This window comes from Vitis vinifera, chromosome 7, assembly GCF_030704535.1.
Source record: "Vitis vinifera cultivar Pinot Noir 40024 chromosome 7, ASM3070453v1".
Lineage (NCBI taxonomy): Eukaryota > Viridiplantae > Streptophyta > Magnoliopsida > Vitales > Vitaceae > Vitis > Vitis vinifera.
Window position 1 is genome coordinate 30,588,532 of NC_081811.1, and position 18,468 is coordinate 30,606,999.

Consider the following 18,468-nt stretch of genomic DNA (forward strand, 5'->3'; position numbering starts at 1 on the left):
GTCATCACCGCCAAGAGATAATGATTAAAATATTTTACTAAATGTATGTCATATTTTTATTTTTATTTTTGTGGTTGAAAAGTACAAATGATTGACAAATAAGTAGGTGCTAACCTAATTGGGATGTATTTATTTTGTAGTGATGTAAACTTTTCCCACATTTTCAAATGTAATGTATACATTCAATGAATAAAATAGTTAGCAATGAATATTTTTATTAATGTAGTCTTTTCTATTTCTTGAATATTTATATATATATATTTAAGTGGTGGGCCTACGGGCGGGCCAGCCTGCTAGGCCTGGCCGGGCCTAAATTGGGGCCCATGGCCCGGCCCATCCAGAAATGGGCTCAGGCCGGGCCATGGGCTGCGGGCTTTTTGGAGACCCTTGATCTAATTCAAAAATACTTCTTCACATGAGCCACACGAAGTCCAATATACCATATTGATTACCAATGTTGGCTGAACCTTAAATGTGAGACTACATCTGCCCCCATTAGCTTAAACTTTTAGCATGGCCTAAGCTTTTGGGAGTATAAAGTTTGACCTAGTTTGCCCTATATTTGTTGACGTAGGCAACACAATTGGGTGGAGGTGTCGGACAAAGAACAGACACAATTCGCTAACGTAGGCATCAACAATTAAGCGGGGGCATCTAACATAAGACAGACAAAAGTCTAATGTCCCATACTTCATATGTGGGACTACCTCTACCTTTCATTAGCTTAAGTTTTTTTGGAGTGTATGTTATCTTGCATCACTCTTTTGAAAATTTGTTTTGATAATAGCATGATTTTTAAAAACAAATTATAGGTAATTTCACTTCTTCTTTTTTAAGCTGTCCTGAGAATCAAAGAAACTTGGAGAATCTCTTCTACAAAACCTTAACCTTAAAACCTCTTCATCCTCATCTTTTTCTCCTTCATCAGATCAAAATTGAGTTCCCAACTAAAATTTTGTTTTTGAAAACAAAATTAAACTATTTTTAAGAATTGTTCCCAATAACATATTTTTGAGAACTATTTTGAAAACATACCGAAACAGGCCAAGGTTCCTCCAATGCCATTAGCCTATCTACAAAGTCACCAGAAAACTAAGCTTCTACAGAGAGTTCAGGCATACTACCGATGCTTAAGCCCTGTAAATATGAAGGTTAATGCTGAATGAAATTAAACATTTTTCCTTCTCTCATCATAAAAAACAAAGCAAATATGGAACATAAGACATTGCCATTGATCAGATTTTATTACATACCAGAGCAGTTCAATTCAAGTTACAGGAGAAAAGACATTTGCATAATATAAAGAGATGGCCAGTTCTTGAACTTATCCAATCAAAGCAGTCGTGGGGAACATGACTGGGAAACATCTCCTATGAACTGTTTCAGGGCAACATTATATCTGCAAAGCAGTGGAAATGTGAAATCAAGATGATAAAACATTTCTACACCCGGACTGGATGTAAATCAGATACCAACACTAACCTTGAATGGATTTTTTGAGTGAAGAGGACTACATTATCTCAACCACAGCTCGGCTAACAATCTTTCCCTGGTCAAGATCTTGATATGCCTTGCCAACCTCCTCAAATTCACACTTTCTGGAAACAGCTGCCTTGAGATTGAAGATACCGGTTTCTGCCAGCTTAACCAACTTGGGAAGATCCTGCCTTGCCCGTGCTCCATATGAGCCAATGACTTTTATCTGTTACATTAGATTGTTATACGAAAAAAATGGAGTGGCCAAATGGAAACCAGTACAGGAAGATGGGAATTGTTACGGGTGCAAATTATCTTCAATATTAAAGCTTGCTGTTCAAATCAAGTTATGGTCCTGCTTCTCACCATATTTCTGATCCATTTATGGTTTTTTAAGAAGAGTTAAATTACCAGGTTAAATTTCTAATGCATTCTATTGAATTCACAATTTTTTTTGTTTAAGAGTAATGAATAAAGATTTCACACAAGAATATGAAAAAGTGATAAAGATTAGAATAAAAGCAGGTGGTGAATGAATGTGATTAAGAGATATGGTGATAAGTCAAAAAGAACAAGAAAACACAGGATGTGATTAAAATACTTGCTTAACATGATAAAATAACAAGCCACAAGATGAGCCGATTAGACCCCTGTAAAAGGGGCAGAGAGTTGATAGGGTCCTTGATGTTGTTTTTGTGTCCAACTTGAATTATCATGGGTTGCAGTAGTTGTATTAGCTACCAAACATGAGGTCTTTGTAGCAGTAATTTGGTCACTGAAAGACATGCTTGTGAGGCAAACCACATTGACTCTTTTAGGGATCATGTCCTTTCCGTAAGAAGAAAATCCAAGGCTAGAGTTTCAGGATGCTGTATTTAATAATGCAGGTAGGAAATTGGCAGCGCAGAACAAGGGGTTAAATACCTTCAGGAAGTATATCCTTACTCAGTTTATCTTTCCCAGTATTCTTACATACTTTCCTTGTCAGGTGCCTATTTATATGGCTAATAGAATTGAGAAGCTGCAGTGGAGAAGAAGCACCCACTTCTGGATGAACCAAAGTTGTCATCCTAAAGATAATAGAAGCCAGACCTGCGTAAAGTTGTTCATAGGACATTCAATGATTAGTCCCCACAAACTGACTCTTTAGAACAGGCTGTTTACTGAATTAATCAAACCAGTCCTACTGCTTGAGCCTTCTCCCTCGTCCAATTGACCCAGCCCACTTGATCCATGGGCTAATCAAATTCTCCTGGCACAAGTTGGATGACCTTCAATGTTCTTCTTGTTAGTTTTAGGATCCATGTTGGACCACCTCTTAATTACAGCCCCACATCCTATGGCCACTGGCCCCCATACGCACCTTGGACATTGACGATGCCCCTTCATCAATTTAAATTTTGCAATTTTGATCCTGCTTGACCATTGATCATCCCCTAAAATATCAACCTCCTTGTGCTCTTTTTAACATTGCAATTTAGATATCAGCTGACTGTCCTCTCTTCCTTAGAACAGTGCATGCTTTAGTCATGCTACCTGTTCTTCCATCTCCTAAAAACTAGTGATAACCACTCTTCAGGCCTCTCATTGTACCCCTTATTAACAATGAATACATATCTCCTCAATTCATGACCTCTACTTGAGATGACATCCATTGTTTTGTTAAATCCTTTCTTGTACAGTTGGTGCATAGCCAATTAGAGACATCCTCCATCCTTAGATATGGCTTCTATTGGGTTCTTTTTTCTTTTTCTTTTTTCTTTTCTTTTTTTTTAAAAAAAAAAAAAAAAAAATTCTTGTTTGGCTATTTTACCTTTTCTTTTTTCTTCTTTTCCCCATTGCTCAGAAATTTTGCTCATTCTTCTCCTCATGAAACCTTTTTTTGTACATAATGATATCATTTGATAAAAGAATACAAATGTGTTAGTCTGATGAATGGGTTGTCTAAAAGTTACCTTAACAGTATGTACCTTTCACAAACTTACAAATAAGAAAAAGCAAAAAAATAGCAGTATTGAAGGAGGTCCAGGAAAAGGAAATGGCTCTTTGTTCACAATCTCAATGAGATGTAAGAACATTAGGAATCCAATTTGCAAAACATTAGCCGATTTATTGATGAATTTCAAGCAACTTTTATATTTTGTTCAGTATGGGACATCACAGCTAAGATAAATGTAATTTGTGACGTGTGTATGATTAATGAAAATTTGTGAGTTTTAGCTGGTCTTCTTCTTTCCTATGCATGCATACTTTTTGATAGGCAAACGAAAATTTTATAAATAGCACCAACCAAAGAAGGCCAACCAGATGGCAACAAAAGGAGATAAAACAGAAAGCCTCCCTCCCTTGATCTAACATAATGAAGAAGGATGTGATGAACTTATTCTTCCTTGCAGAGAAAGCAGTGGTTCACCAAGCTACAACCTTTCCTCTTAATTTATCCAATGTCAAAATAATCCCCCAAACTGCTTCCCAAGCAAAGAGAGGGCTTCATGGTGACCCAAGAATTCCAAACCACTTCCACAAGAAAAGTCCCTCCTCTCTCTGATTCCCAAAAAGCATAAAAAGATTTGACTAAAAGTTTCCCATCCTTTGAATCCTTCCACATCAGCCTATCCTCAGTGTTCCTTTGTACTAATCTTCCTTGAATCCTCATAAGAAACACCTTAACCTCTTCCAGTCCCCAATCTTGAAACTGTCTTAAGAAACAAGGTCTCTAACTCCCTCCCCTGCCTAGTTCTTTCCATACATTCATGACTTAAGCATCCTTTGAGTCGACTATGGCAACAAAGAGGACAAATCTACAGTCAAGGAGGGGTTCATCATACCAACCATGCACACTCGTTAATTATTACCAGTCAATATTTTATTTATTCCTCTGCTCTAATATTCTGCATTACTTTGCACACTTGTTACACAACCAACGATTGTTTTCTTTATTTTCTGTACCCTAAAACTATTTCTCCCTTCAGGCCATCACCCAAAGGCCTGATACCCTAAATTCATAGATGTCCAAAAATTCCAACGACTTCTGGTTCCAAACAAGTATTTATCCCTTCAACAATAATCTCAAAAAACCCTAAAATCATAACTTCTAATAAACATAGATCCAAGAGTAGAAAGATTGTAGACAGAATTATCCAAGGTTAAGTGTCATCCAGCATCAAGAATATGCTATAATTTGAACTATTAGATTTTCTGAGAAAATGGGAGAAGTGGCAGCCAAACATATCATATATTTGGGGTTCTTAGAGACAGGAACCTATAGTTTTCAACCAAAGTTTCATGAAATGCTGACAAAACATTTACTAAGCATAAAATCAGGTAACTGTTGCACTTGTAGATGAATACTCCCTCTATAATCTGGATGATCACGACATCTGCTACTGTTTTCATCATCTTTGTGATCTGTCAAATAAGGCTTTGATACCATGTTAAACAACCAATTTTCCTAAAAACTTAAACGTGTAGGATTTGGACCCACAATGTACATCATACACTAACATGTTCCATTGCTCTCAGTTTTGCAACCTGCAGAGCTTCTGGATATTATTTGTTGGACTATGAATATTAGCCATAAATTGGGTGGTTGTCTCATCCTTTGTAGTCTTTGTTCTTCCAGATATGCTTATCTTTCAATTTTATATTCTCATTCATTTTTTAACCTAAACACAAAATGTTTTTAAATTTGGAACTTATTTAAATGACAGAATTGAGATGAGAAAATGGGCATACTTCTATAGAAACTGAGATGATGCTATCAAGACAGTAATCCATTAGACTTACCTAATCAAACACTCATATGAAACAAAAATTAAAAAATCTATTGGCAGAAAGAAGATATATACCTGTCTGCGAACAAGGCGATTTATATCTATCTCCCCTACAGCACCAGATTTCGTAAGTCCAATCATTACAGCTTTTCCTCCATCTCGTACACTTTGGGTGCACTGTGCAAATGTCAGCGGTTTTCCCAAGGCCTCCACAGCAACATCCACACCCCTTCCTCCTGTTATTTCCTGTTGAAATAAGTAAATAGTTAAGTAATTGGTCACTTCCTTACAGAGTAAGAATGTCTATGCATGGGTAGATATAAAATGATAAATGGATGTTTACATGACTATGTGTTTATGTCCCTTTATATATTTGATTACACACCAAAAGATCTCATCATATAGAACACAATAATCAATTTTTAGCACTTTATTTTTTAAATGAAGTGTGTAAAAGTACATGCACACGCATGCCAAGAGTGTATAAAACAAAGCATATTGCCATTTGCTTTTTTTATTTTTTTATTTTTTATTGCACTTTGGAAGACTGCCCATTGTGCATGGGTTGGTGTATATGGAGGAAGCATTGTTGAAGGATCTATGAAGGGGTTGACATTCCTGCTGCAGAGTTAAAGGACATGATTCTAAGATCTTCCTATTTCTGAGGGTTGGATTGGCTGGAAACTAGAAGATGGTTTCTTCTTAGATTTTTTTTTTTTTTTTTTTTTATAGGTAAATTTTTGTCCCCATTAGGACTTGAACCTGGAACCTCCTACAAACCCTTCCCATCCCTTTACCACTTCAGCCAAGCCTCAAGGGCTTGGTTTCTTCTTAGATATTGTTGATGGTAACACTGGGTTGCTCTGTGGGCTGACACTGGGGCTGTTTTGTTGGATTCTTTACAATTAAGTGTCATCTTTTTGGTTTTATCTTGTATCCCCCACTTGTATCCCTCTACAACAGATCTTTCTGCTTGCTACAATAAAGAAAATTAAAAACAAATAGGCAATCAATATTATATACAGTTTTGCAGAAACAATAACAGAAATAGACAAAAGGATAACAGATCAAGCTGGCAACGGGCGTGTTCAGTCAGAATTGCCTATCCCACTGCATCTGCCAAGGGAGTCTCCTCTCTCAAACCCCTAGTGGGTGGTTCTACAAGAGCTGGATTTTTCATGGTTGGTGAACAGAGATATAGAATTCAAAATATCAGTAATGATCAACTTCTGAAATGTAGCTCAACATCACATGTTTCTGTGACATTTTAGTTGTGGAGCAATGTCATTTTTTTTGCAATTTTCCAATCCTGCAAAACAGTGTTGTTAAAATCTTTTGTCTTTAGACAAACTACTCCCAGAGCTAATACCAAGATTTGCGACTTCACATACATTATACCTGCAGTTCTCCCAGTAAACTTGTCTTGCTACAACATTATTCAAAAATAAATAAATAAATAAATTAAAAACTCCTAATCCTGTAAATTTTATTAGAAGGTTCCTAATGACCACTAGGTTCCATGGCATGACAATGAATCACATATTGACTCAATACATACAACGTGCATGACCAATGTTTTTGTTTCTAAGTTTGATGATATCACCTGCATTATAAACTACAGGAGTAGCAGGGAATTGATGCATATACAAAATATATATGGCACTAATAACTTGGGTATAAATCTGTAGATAAACTAATAAAGGGAACTTTCATCAACCTAGAAATGATTTATCACATCTATAGGTTGTTTAGAACTTGAGTTCAAGCTACTATTAATGTCAGATTTAACATATCCTAAGTTTCATTGAAAATGTTCCAAGCCACCAACTCTGCTCCTGCAATTTCTAACAAAATAACATAGTTGTTGAAACTTAAATATTTTGCTGCAGAATTTCTATTAACTCAAAACTTCATTTAAAACCATATTGTGAACAATATGAAGAGGGAAACCTAAATAAAGATTTGCCCCATTATTTTTCTCATGAAGACAAGAGGGAATAACAAATAAGAGGAAGAGACCATCTCTAACATCAAGAAAACCAAGGAAGCAAGAAAAGATACAACTATGTGGAATAACAAAAAAAGCAGCAAATGAATAAACAAACAAACAAATAAGATTGAAGTTTTCAACTTAGATGGATATTGCCACAATTTATTTGAAATTTCATGCAGCTCATAGAAGCATTATTTTGAAATCACAGAAACAACCAAATACCCTTGCAGCATATTGCTTTCATAATGAAAACCAATTCTGTCTGTTTGAAAATTATTTGACCATGCTAGTACCTCCATAGCTCATCATAAACCCAAGGAAAAGGATAAAGTAAGTACTCTAATCTTATCAGCAACATCTTCTTTAAGTGCATTTACAGTATGACTGGCACCAAAAACCTTCGCATTCTCCAGTTTTTCATCATTAACATCCACAGCAATAATATCAGAGGCACCAAATGCCCGTGCTATCTGCAAGCAACTGGAGCATGTAATTTTTAATCATAATGATGAAAAAGAGATCCACGTCAAAAGGAATTGTGGATTAACAGAAACAATCTTGCATTTAAAATTACAAGAACCCTGTCAACTTGAGCATGTAATTGTTTAGTTTTCCATGTCTCTTTGTTTTTCAAAGAATATTATGCCCTCCTTGTATTTCTTTCTGCTTTTAAACGAAATTCGGTTGGCTATTCAAAATAAAAATAAAAAATAAACTCAAATCAAATAAGTTTCAACCACCTAGTGTTCTCAGATAAATTTGAAACAAGCCAGCCCAACCAGTTGGAGTTGACTACACATCCTTTTTCGCCATTCAGCCATATCTAGGGTCATATCCTCTGGTGAATCTCATCTCTTTTTGACTATATAGTAAGCCATTGATGATATTTTTCAGCACAAAAAGAAGCAACCAAACAATTATATCACAGGACCTCCTTGTTCTTATGCATTTTAACAACTATTAAAGTTTCAATTGATTTTGTAAACAACAGGTTCACTAACAAATCTATGAATGGTCAACCAAACCATATGACCAACAAAATTAAGAGTTTACCTTGAGCCAACACCCCCAATACCAATTACAGCAACAGAATTGCCAGGACGCACCTCAGCTGCATGCGCCATAGCACCATAAGCAGTAAAGACTGCACATCCTAAAATTGCAGACTCAGTATATGGCAATGAGTCTGGTAAGTTGGTTAATCCATGGGCAGGCACAACACAGTATTCAGCAAGGCCACCCATACTGTACATGAATACTGGTTTCCCTACAAAAAAATAGCACATACTTCAGCAACCCATATTCCAAGAGCATTAGGCAGACGGTCATATCAATGAGTGAGGGATATAAAACTTTAGTAGGATAAAGTGCAAAAAACTTTAGAACATAAAAGATAAAGGAATCTTGATATTGAGAGATGAGAGAAGAAAAGATAAATGGAGCACTATTTCAATTGCATGTCGTGCATGGCATTACGTGAGAAGCAAGAAAATAACCTAACCCCATGCTAATGTTGTTGAAGGGAAATAAGTCTCTTTTTGCGAAAGTTAAAATTTAGGTGTTGTTCGAATACATTTCTTGTTTTATGTTTTTAAAGATAGAAAATGATAGTAACTTCTATATAATATGCAAGAACTCTTTGAGACTTACCTAAAAAGATAATGACTTTTAAAACCTATTTAAATTTTTTTTTTTAATTTTTACCTCATGCATTAAAAAAAATTTACTACTTTAAATTTGAAAAATTTTAAAAGTAATTCTTGAAGGCATAAGGTAAGCCCATGCTTCTTTATATGAGGGTAACTATATTTTATATGAAACTACTATTATTTTCTATTTTTAAAAACAAAAAATAGGAAGTGTATCCAAACGAGAAATTAAAAAGTGATTATCCAAAAAGCTTTCGTTGTGGAAAAAAATCTCAATTCAACCACAATTATGCCTCGAAATCCCCATAGGATTATAGGATTAATTTGTCATATGCACAGTGTCAAAGAAGCCCTAGACTCCAAATCGATAGCTTAATTATTGAAAGCAACTTAAACTTTTTCAACCTTGAAATCTTATATGGAAAGCAATCTTCAATTAGTTTTCTTGTTATGAATTTAGAGCAAAAGCTTTAGATACATGAAACAATTTCAAGAAACTTGCAAAATAATATTAAACATTGGAAAGGGTGAATACAAACTAAGATAACTTGAATCAAGTAAAGCATTATCACAACTATATTGGATCAGCTCTACTAGATCCTAGACGATCTTATTCTATATTTCTAATATAGTCATTCATCCATCCATCCAAACATCAAGATTTAGCTCTATTCATTTTCTATTGTGTTTATTGACAACATTTGATACCATAAGGCATAACCAAATTTATGGCCATCTTATAATATTTTCCATTTAACTTGATCAGTATTCTATGATCACACAATACACCAGAATCCAAATGCAGTTCTCAACTTCATCCATCCCACTGTAATTCTATAGGTCAAATCCTACTCCATCTCCCTAACAATAAGGATAATTGAAGTGTCTCCTGGCTATCATTTTTCATTACAAACTCAACTTTTTCTTTAGTTTTACTAAAACTACACTCATATTCTCTATGAGTCTTTCTCAACTTAAAAACTTATTCTGAAGAATCTCTCCCAGTTCTAGCTTGGTAATCAAATTAACCTCTGCTGGTTTTGTCAACTAAAACAATACCTTCAGCAAATAACATGCAACATGGACATCTCCACAACAAGAATCTAACCCGGCCTTGGCCTCTGCCCCTGTTCCTGCACCTGCAAGTCTCCACAACACTCTAAACCTCCAGAAAATCCTTTCAAAGATATGCAGCCCCATTCTCCTAAAAACATCCTTTTACACCCTATTAGCTTCCTTCACTGGGAAGCAGATCAAAAGCAAAGAATGATGAAAGAGGACCCCTTCTATACAACACCTTAAGATCCCCTCAATTCATAAAAACGGGTTCACCATCCACAAACTTGAGAAGTCTTTCTTCCATACTAGCCACATCTGAAACCAAAACCTTCCTGGACTAGCTCACCTTAATCTCAAAACACCCACCAAGAGAGAGAAAAGGCAGATCTGCCAACTTTTGAAGTGAAGGGGCTCTGACATTACCTTTCACTCCTCAAACTCCAAACTTTCAAAGAATGGGCGGGAAAAGTAGGGACCAAACCCTTCAAAACTCAAGCTGAAGAGACCCTAACCAGACAGAAACTTACAGAGCTTGAAGAACCTAAACCTTTGTTGCTTCTCTTCAACCATACTGAAAAGAAAATCTACCCATATACTGTCTCTGCAGGTTTTTTGCACTTAAAGAAATATGTATACTTCAAACCATTCACAGCCCACAGAACACATGTTTCCTCTAGATATATCGATCTGGAGACACCCTTCCTTCTCTCGTCCATCTCAAGATCAACATATGATCCCAACATCATCATATCACTGTAGTAAAAAGAAAGTGCTGCAAATCAACTCCACTTCTCGTAGAGGGAAAGAAGAAAGATAAGTCATTTGAACATCAAATACTAATGTTTGATCAACTCCCACTTGCTTTTCATTTATTGGAGTTAGAAGCCTTTTATTCCTTTTCTGGTGAAGCTTAGTGAAGCCTTTTATGCCATATATGCATCTTTTATTGCCTATAAAAATAAAAGAACACTCTGCTCCAACATCTAAAAATTGAAACAATGCCAATTCAATTGAATTTTTAAATGGATATTGACAATGGACACAGTATCAGACTTTAAAGTATGCGCACCCTTTCTAGATTAATTGGACCTTGCATTTTGGTCAAAGAATTAAATACTAAAGATGATTATGTGCTGCACAAAAAAATTCTTTACATAGGTTATAGTACTAATAGACCAAAATCCTGAGAAATGAAGATGCCAATTAAGACAAAAGCTGGAAATATTCTAAAAAATCAAAAGGCATCATTATAGGAATAACATTAAGAAGAATAGACTTGCTTTGCAGGATGTGAATAAATATATCATAAATTTGTGAGCAGTAAAAAAGGCATATGTACCATTGTTGCGTAGGAATAGCCTTGTTTCACCATCATAAAGGGTTCCTTTTGCCCGATTATAAGCAAAGAAATCCTCACATAAATCATCCTGGCCCTGTTTCCAAATTCAAAAATCAATGAACAGTACCAGAAAGTGCTGTCTGTTCCTCCTTGACGATGACAAATGACAATAAATATCACAACATTCATAGAAGCAGTAGTGATAGCACCAATCAAAGGTTAATGAAAAAAATGTAAATGTTGTCACACCCTGTTACAGAAGAAACAGCTACCACAGGGCATGATGAAAGCTCCAACAACACGAGATCCAATAGGAAATCTGAAACATAAACCTTTAAATGGTCATGCCATCATCTTTTTTTTATTCTTTTGCTTTCTTAGATCCATAACATAACAATTCAAAAAAGTAAAAAAACCTTTTAGTAATCTTGGTGTCCGTGAGTGGGCCATGTTCAACAACCTCACCCGTTATCTCGTGCCCCACCACACAAGGGCTAGCAAATGGAAGTTCTCCTTTGATAACATGCAGATCAGAGTGACATACTCCACAGGCTGCATTTAATTCCAAAATTCAGCCAGTGTCATTGTTCTAGGCTTTTTTCAGATAGAAGAAGAGGAAAAGAGAATCCCGCATATAAAGACTGATTCCTTTTCCAAGCTATTTTCAGCATTTTCACCCTTTTCATTACCCTTTTTCCCATTATTTCCCCCATTGTGCTCTTTTTAATCTGATATAAAAGATGTTTTCTGTCTATTTTTCTTTTAATCAGAAACAAATATCTTCATTCATTAAATGATGAATACAAGAAGGACAAGCAATCCTTCGAAGATGTGCAATTATAGGTTAGAAGGTAACCAAATATCCAGTACCACAAAAAAACTAGCCCATCCTCATAAGGAAAAAGAACCAATGCAAACATAGTATATAAACTTTATAGACTCAAGGAGGAAGAAAATCTCCAACAAAGGAGACCAAGTGCTTTGCTCCTTGTTTGGCTAATTGGTCTACAACTTAATTAGCTGAATAAGTAACCCAAGAGAAGGAGCAACTCAGCTCACTAGCAATATTTATGATTTTGCACATCAAGTTGTCAAACATCCATGAGCCTCTCTCCCTATTAGACACCCAAGCTACTACAGTAATAGAATCTCCCTCGACAATTAGATTGGATAGACATGAAGCTTTGACCTGCAGCAAAAGCTCCAATAATGCTAATATCTCTACCTCAATAGCCAACACCGCTCCTACATGCTTAGAGTAGCCTCTCAATGCTGTATCTAAATGGTCTCTTATCACATCTCCAATACCTAACCATCCACGATGACCCAAAGAACATTTGTTAAAGTTTAACTTTGTCGAACTTATTAGAGGGGGTAATCAAACAATCACAACTCACAACTTTCTTCTTTGACCTATTTGAGTAGCAAACATTCTTCCAATCTAACCTTAAAATATACAAAGGGATATCTGCAAAAGGTTCAATGACTAAGGCCCCACAAGGAGGTGAAAAAGTAAATGAGAACTCAAATTCTCAAGGCTCCACAAGAGAAGAAAGAAGTCTTGGACTACAGGTCTTAGAACCAAAAATAAATAGGTTTACTCTTCACTACTCTTCGAACGCATAACACATTGATCTGAGCTATGAGCTTTGGAAGAGCTGTCGGACCAAAGTTTGAGGAACCTCTTTTTCTGTTCACTTTAGAATGGTCTCAACGGTTTTTGGATTTAGACTTTTCCTCTTTTCTGAATTTTTTTTTTGGGTGATTGATATGGTGGCTAGCTTTATCTCTCGCTAGGTTCTTTCTTTCTTTTGTAGTCTTGTTTTGGCTCTTTTTGTATATTGTATGTATATGAAGGGCACACCCCCTATTTTGGCCTTTTTTTTAACTCAATCTACCTTTGTCTATCAAAAAAATAAAATAAAATTAACCTTTGATGGAGCTTCTGAGTTCCAAATTAACCTAGCAAGGGCAAAAGAGGTCAAGACAAGAAAGATGGCCAAAGAGTCTTTCCATTTGGTAGGCTACCAAATCCCTTAAAGGAAATTGCCAACATCTCTGTCCATGCCTCTAGGAGGAACCCATTCGTGATTGGCTATTTTGAGCAATCTATGCCAAAGTTCTAGTACAATGGGACAATGAAGAAAAGATGATTAGTTGATTCACTACTCTTCAAACACATAAATGTTAATCTTAGCTAAGAGCTCTGTAGGGCCCCCTCTATTGAAGCATAATCTTGGAATTAACCATGGGTGGAACTTATATAAGTCCCAAATTAACTTAGTGAGAGCAAAAGGGGACAAGGCAAGAGAGAGAAGACAAATTGAGAGAGCTTTATAAAATGAGCTCATCGAGAAGAGACCTAAGGGTGTCAATGACCAAACCTTTAATCTATAAAGGAAGGTGATACATACACATGTAGCAAAGAGGAAATGAGGCTTGCTAGTTCTTGAATCTCTGGATCAAAAAAGGTTTAAATGAAAATTGAAATTCCAAGATGGATAGGTAGAGAACTAATCTACAATTAAGGAAATGAGCACATTTCTAGTCTTGATGATTCTAAAACGTTCAGGAAATTGAAGCTTAAGAGGTAGTTCATCAAACCAAGTATTCTCACAAAAATGGATTTGTGTGCCATCTCCCATACTATACCGAGTTAAATTAGAAAAATCATCAAAAACTTGAGAAATAGCTTTCCAAGGGCAATGGTGCAACCACCTAACAACAATGTTGGCACCCTAACCATAGGATGCAACCTCTAAATACTTAAGATGACCACAAGCCACGAAGTGTTGTCATCCTTAGGAAACCTCCACAACCACTTAACTAAACTGGCTTTATTCCTTAAGGAGATTCTCCTTAACCTAATCCTTCTTCCCTTCTTGGTTTGTAGATCAGTAGATATGTTCCCAACCAACACGGCAGTCTCTTTTCTCTTACCCAAAACCTAACCAAAGAAAGTCCCTCTACAATTTCTCAATTTCGAAGGCCGCTTTTATTGGGATCTTAAAAATTGAAAAGAAATATGTGGGGATAAGTGATAAACAAGATTGCACAAGGGTTATTCTACCTCCCAAGGATAAGAAAGCTTTCTTATAATCATTTAACCAACAAGAAATCTTATCTAACACTAGATCCTAGAACGAAGCAACTCTAGGATTTCCCCTTAAAAGAGACCCAAGGAGGTAAGGGGCTAATCAGAGACTTTACATTCCAACAAAAAAGCTAAATCATGAATAGAGTCCTCTCTCACATTAATGCTTACTAAATTTGTTCTAGATTAATCATTAAGTCCGATATGCATCTAAACACGAATAAGATAAGCTTAAGGTTTTGCAACTCCTCATGGTTAGCTTTAGAGGAAAAAAAATTATCGACTACAAACTAAAGGAAGACATCCTTGCCCTATCTTTCCCTACAAAAAAGCCTTCCAGTAAACCATGATCTTCAATTCTTGCTACCATCCTACTCAATACATCAACAGCAATGGAGAAGAAAAATGGGGCGAGAGGGTCACCATGTCTTAAACCTCTAAATGCTTTAACCAAAACTTTGGCAAACCCATTGACCAGAATAACAAAACTAGTTGATGATAAACACACACAAATCCACAGCCTCCCCCCCTCTAGACTAAAACCTTTCCTCTACTAAAGCATTCACATGATCATAGGATTTTTCAAAATCTATCTTGAAGACAACTTCTGATTTTCTAGACTGTCTTCTATCATCTACCACTTCATTCGCCACTAAGACTACATCTAGGATTTGCATACCCTCAACAAAAGCACCTTGAGATCAGTGCATGGTCTCGTTCAAAATGCCTTGAATGTGGTGAGATAGCACTTTGGCTATGACCTTACAAAGACTAGTAGTTAAACTAATGGGTCTAAAGTCCACGACTGTGGATCTTTGATTTCTCTTGAGAACTAGAGCAATAAAAGTAACATTGGGGCTCTTATTTATGACTTCACTGTTTTGGAATACCTCAACATATTTTTCTTCATTTTCCTTATTCTATTCTCAAGGTTTCTTTTTTCTTTCCTTGTGCCCTTCTATTTGCAGAATTTTCCTTTCCTTTCCCTAGTTGAATTTATTGCCAACAGTATTCATTCCTTCACTATTCTCCTTTCCTTTTACCAGTTTTATTCAGTAAAACATTTTCATTCTCTATTTTTTTTCATCATTTTCCACTTCATTCTCTCATTTATTCTGAATTTTCTTTATTCTCTTTAGTCCTATTTACAGAAATTTCTCCCTTTTGCCATTGTTCTTTTCAATATTCAAAAGGAGGATTATGTTTCACCCAAATTTGCAATAAATCAGTAAATAAATAAATAAAATTTTGGACGCAATTGAGACAAAAGCAGGCTGTAAATTCAGAAAATGGATTGTTAAAGTTTGATGAAATTTTAACAAAATAAATAAATACATAAATAAGTGTCCGATTTGTTAAGCTTATTATGTTTTCTGTTTTTAAAATCAGAAAATAGTAGTAACTTTTATTTCGGATACAAGAACTCTTAGAGGCTCACGTAGAAAAATTAATGGTCTTAAAAAACCGTTTAAATGCCTCAAATTTTATTTTGCTGAAAGTTATTTTTAAAGACATGAGAAAAATCTATTCTTCCTACATGTATTATATAGAAATTTCTGGTTTTAAAAATAAAAATAAAATAAAATAACCACACACAAAAAAATGGAAGTGTATCCAAACGGACACTAAATTTTGGATTTAGCTTGTACAAAGAAGAAGAGGCTTGTAAGAAGAAGAAGAAGAAGAACAACAACAACAACAACAACAACAACAAAAAGAAAACAAAATTTGGATTTAATGGGACAAAAAGAGGCTTCAAATTCGGAAATGGGGATTGATAATGAAAATTTTGCAAAATGAAAAATAAAAATTAAATTTTAGAATGTAAATGCGGGAATTTAGCTAGGAATCCAACATCTTGACCGAGGTTTTTGGATAAAATCTTTAAAGAATTATCAAACTTGGATGAAATTTGGGGCCATAAAAAAAAACAGAAGGATTTGATTTGGAAAAAACTATGAATTCAGAAAATCTATTCATATCCATTAAAAATGAAAGAGAATTGTTCAGATTCTGAATTTCCTGTACCTTCAATGAAGTTTTCCAGCAACAGAAATTACGGACTGACTAGGCAAAATTAGCTTATTTAGGCTGTAAAATAAATAAATAAATCACCCTGAATTGCTGGTACCATTTCTGAGATTCTTGGAGCAAATCAATAAAAACTTGATAAGGCTATAAATTCAGAAAACTCATTCAAATTCCAAGCCGATCATTTCTGAGATTTCTGGGGAAAAAAATAAAAATAAAACGTAGTGAAGTGGAGTGGAGATTTGACCTTTGGTTTTGATGAGAACTTCTCCAGCCTTAGGGCGAGGCATGTGGAAATCTTCGATGGTGAGAGGCCTGTTAACCTCCCAAAACACTGCTCCGCGCATGTGCGCCGGCCCTCCGCTCAAGTGATACCCGGCAGCCTCCTGGCTCATCCATCTCCTCCACACCGCACCGCCAACGCCTCCGGAGAATGGATTCGACGATGAAGGCGATGATGATCTGCGGAGGAGAGACCGAACTAATAGCGCCATGATCAAGAAAGGAGAGGGATCGAAATCAAAGAGTTTTGACACTGTTCAACAGTGGCAGTGTGCTAATCCCCTTTCCCGAGGAGGGAAAGGGAAAATATGTAATCAATTTTTAAAATAATTTGGTAGGCCAGCAACACTGTTGCTGTGTTTGGCAGCAGCAGATTCAAAACCACAATGCTTTAGCTTTTTAATGTTTTTTACCATTTGACCAAACAGAGCTTAGTGTCACGGACTTAGTCGTTCACTAAGCTCGTGCGGCACTTAGACAAGCCAAGACGCTTGATCTTTCTAAGTCAGCCTTGCTCCCCAATGCTTAGCTTGCTCGGCTAAGACACTTGCGACTCAAAAGCTTAAGAAGCTTGGTAGGCAACTCTTGAAAGAATGGAAGCTCTATTAACTCAAGAAGCCTTTACAAGTGCTTGGATGCTCACTTGCTTGATGCCTTGGCCAAATGAGGCCCTCACCTATTTATAGGCACCAATGGAACTCTCTAGAACCTTGGAGGGTTCCTTACAATTCATGAATATTCTAGAATGTCCTACACTATTCTAGAATATTCAAGAGACTTCTAGAATGTCCTACACTATTCTAGAATATTCAAGAGACTTCTAGATTTCTCTAGAAAGCTTTGGACCCTTCTCATGCCTTCTTCCATAGTGTAGAGTTGTGTGGACTTCTCTAGGCATTTCTAGAACCTTCCACACTCTTCCCACTAGTGGCTAAGTGTGGATGTCTCCAAGGGTCTCTAGAAGCTTCTCTCCTCCTATATAAGCCTATGGGGAGGGTCATTTGAAGCATCTTGTGACACTCTCCCCCACCAATGCCGTCGACGTCCTCGTCGTTGCCTCATTCTGAAACCTCTCGATGTGTTTCCAGAATTTTCTCAAGGCATCCGCATGTTCCCAGCTTGCCTGCCTCTTAGGTAGTCCTTTCCATTGGACTAGATATTCTATCACAGGAAGGACCCCTTGTCTCCTGGTGACCCGTTCAGCCAAGATATTCTTCACCTCTTTCTCCTGTGAGGCTTCAGATGGATGCAGACCCGTGCGCTTCCAATGCTTAGAGTGCTGCTTCCTCTTACCCATTGAGTTCACCTTTCCCTTGGTGACCTCTTCCATGTGTGTGCGGGCTACCTCAGCTCGCTCCCCTTTTTCCTCCTTTACTTGCACCCCTGCTAGTAAGGAGGTCTCAGGCGTACTAGGCTTCGGGTTGAATTGGAGGGCACCTAGTAGCTGCATTGAGCCCATATGTGCTTCGTCCTCCTGCTCCCTCTCCTCGATCATGGCACTGAGCGCCTTCCTCTTTGGACAATCCCGTGCCCAATGTGGACCGTCACACAGGAAGCATTTGATTTTAGGCGTAAACTCTTTCCTTTCCGCCTTATCCATTCCTTCTCGGACGTTAGACGTCTTGCCTGATCCCTTTTTAGGAGCATTGTGGTCCCTTGGAACCTCATCTCCCCCACCCATGGCGTGGCTATCCTCCAAAGACTCAATCTTGGAGGAGTCTCCCCTCTTATAATCCGCTAAGGATTCTGCTATTGCCATAGCAGTGGCTAAG

General features: G+C 36.7%; 1 protein-coding gene across 1 annotated transcript; it reads right to left on the reverse strand.

Moving 5' to 3' along the window:
• Positions 1-1,209: 1,209 nt before the first annotated feature.
• On the reverse strand, positions 1,210-17,039 carry LOC100260980 (uncharacterized). The gene is made up of 9 exons (XM_002268589.4): positions 16,662-17,039; positions 11,706-11,841; positions 11,539-11,608; positions 11,290-11,383; positions 8,296-8,509; positions 7,581-7,722; positions 5,325-5,495; positions 1,483-1,702; positions 1,210-1,399 (listed from the first exon to the last, which is right to left on the reverse strand). Exons 1-8 carry the CDS (start codon positions 16,906-16,908, stop codon positions 1,511-1,513), a joined length of 1,266 nt encoding a protein of 421 aa, XP_002268625.1. The 5' UTR covers positions 16,909-17,039; the 3' UTR covers positions 1,210-1,399; positions 1,483-1,510.
• Between the last annotated feature and the right edge of the window lie 1,429 nt (positions 17,040-18,468).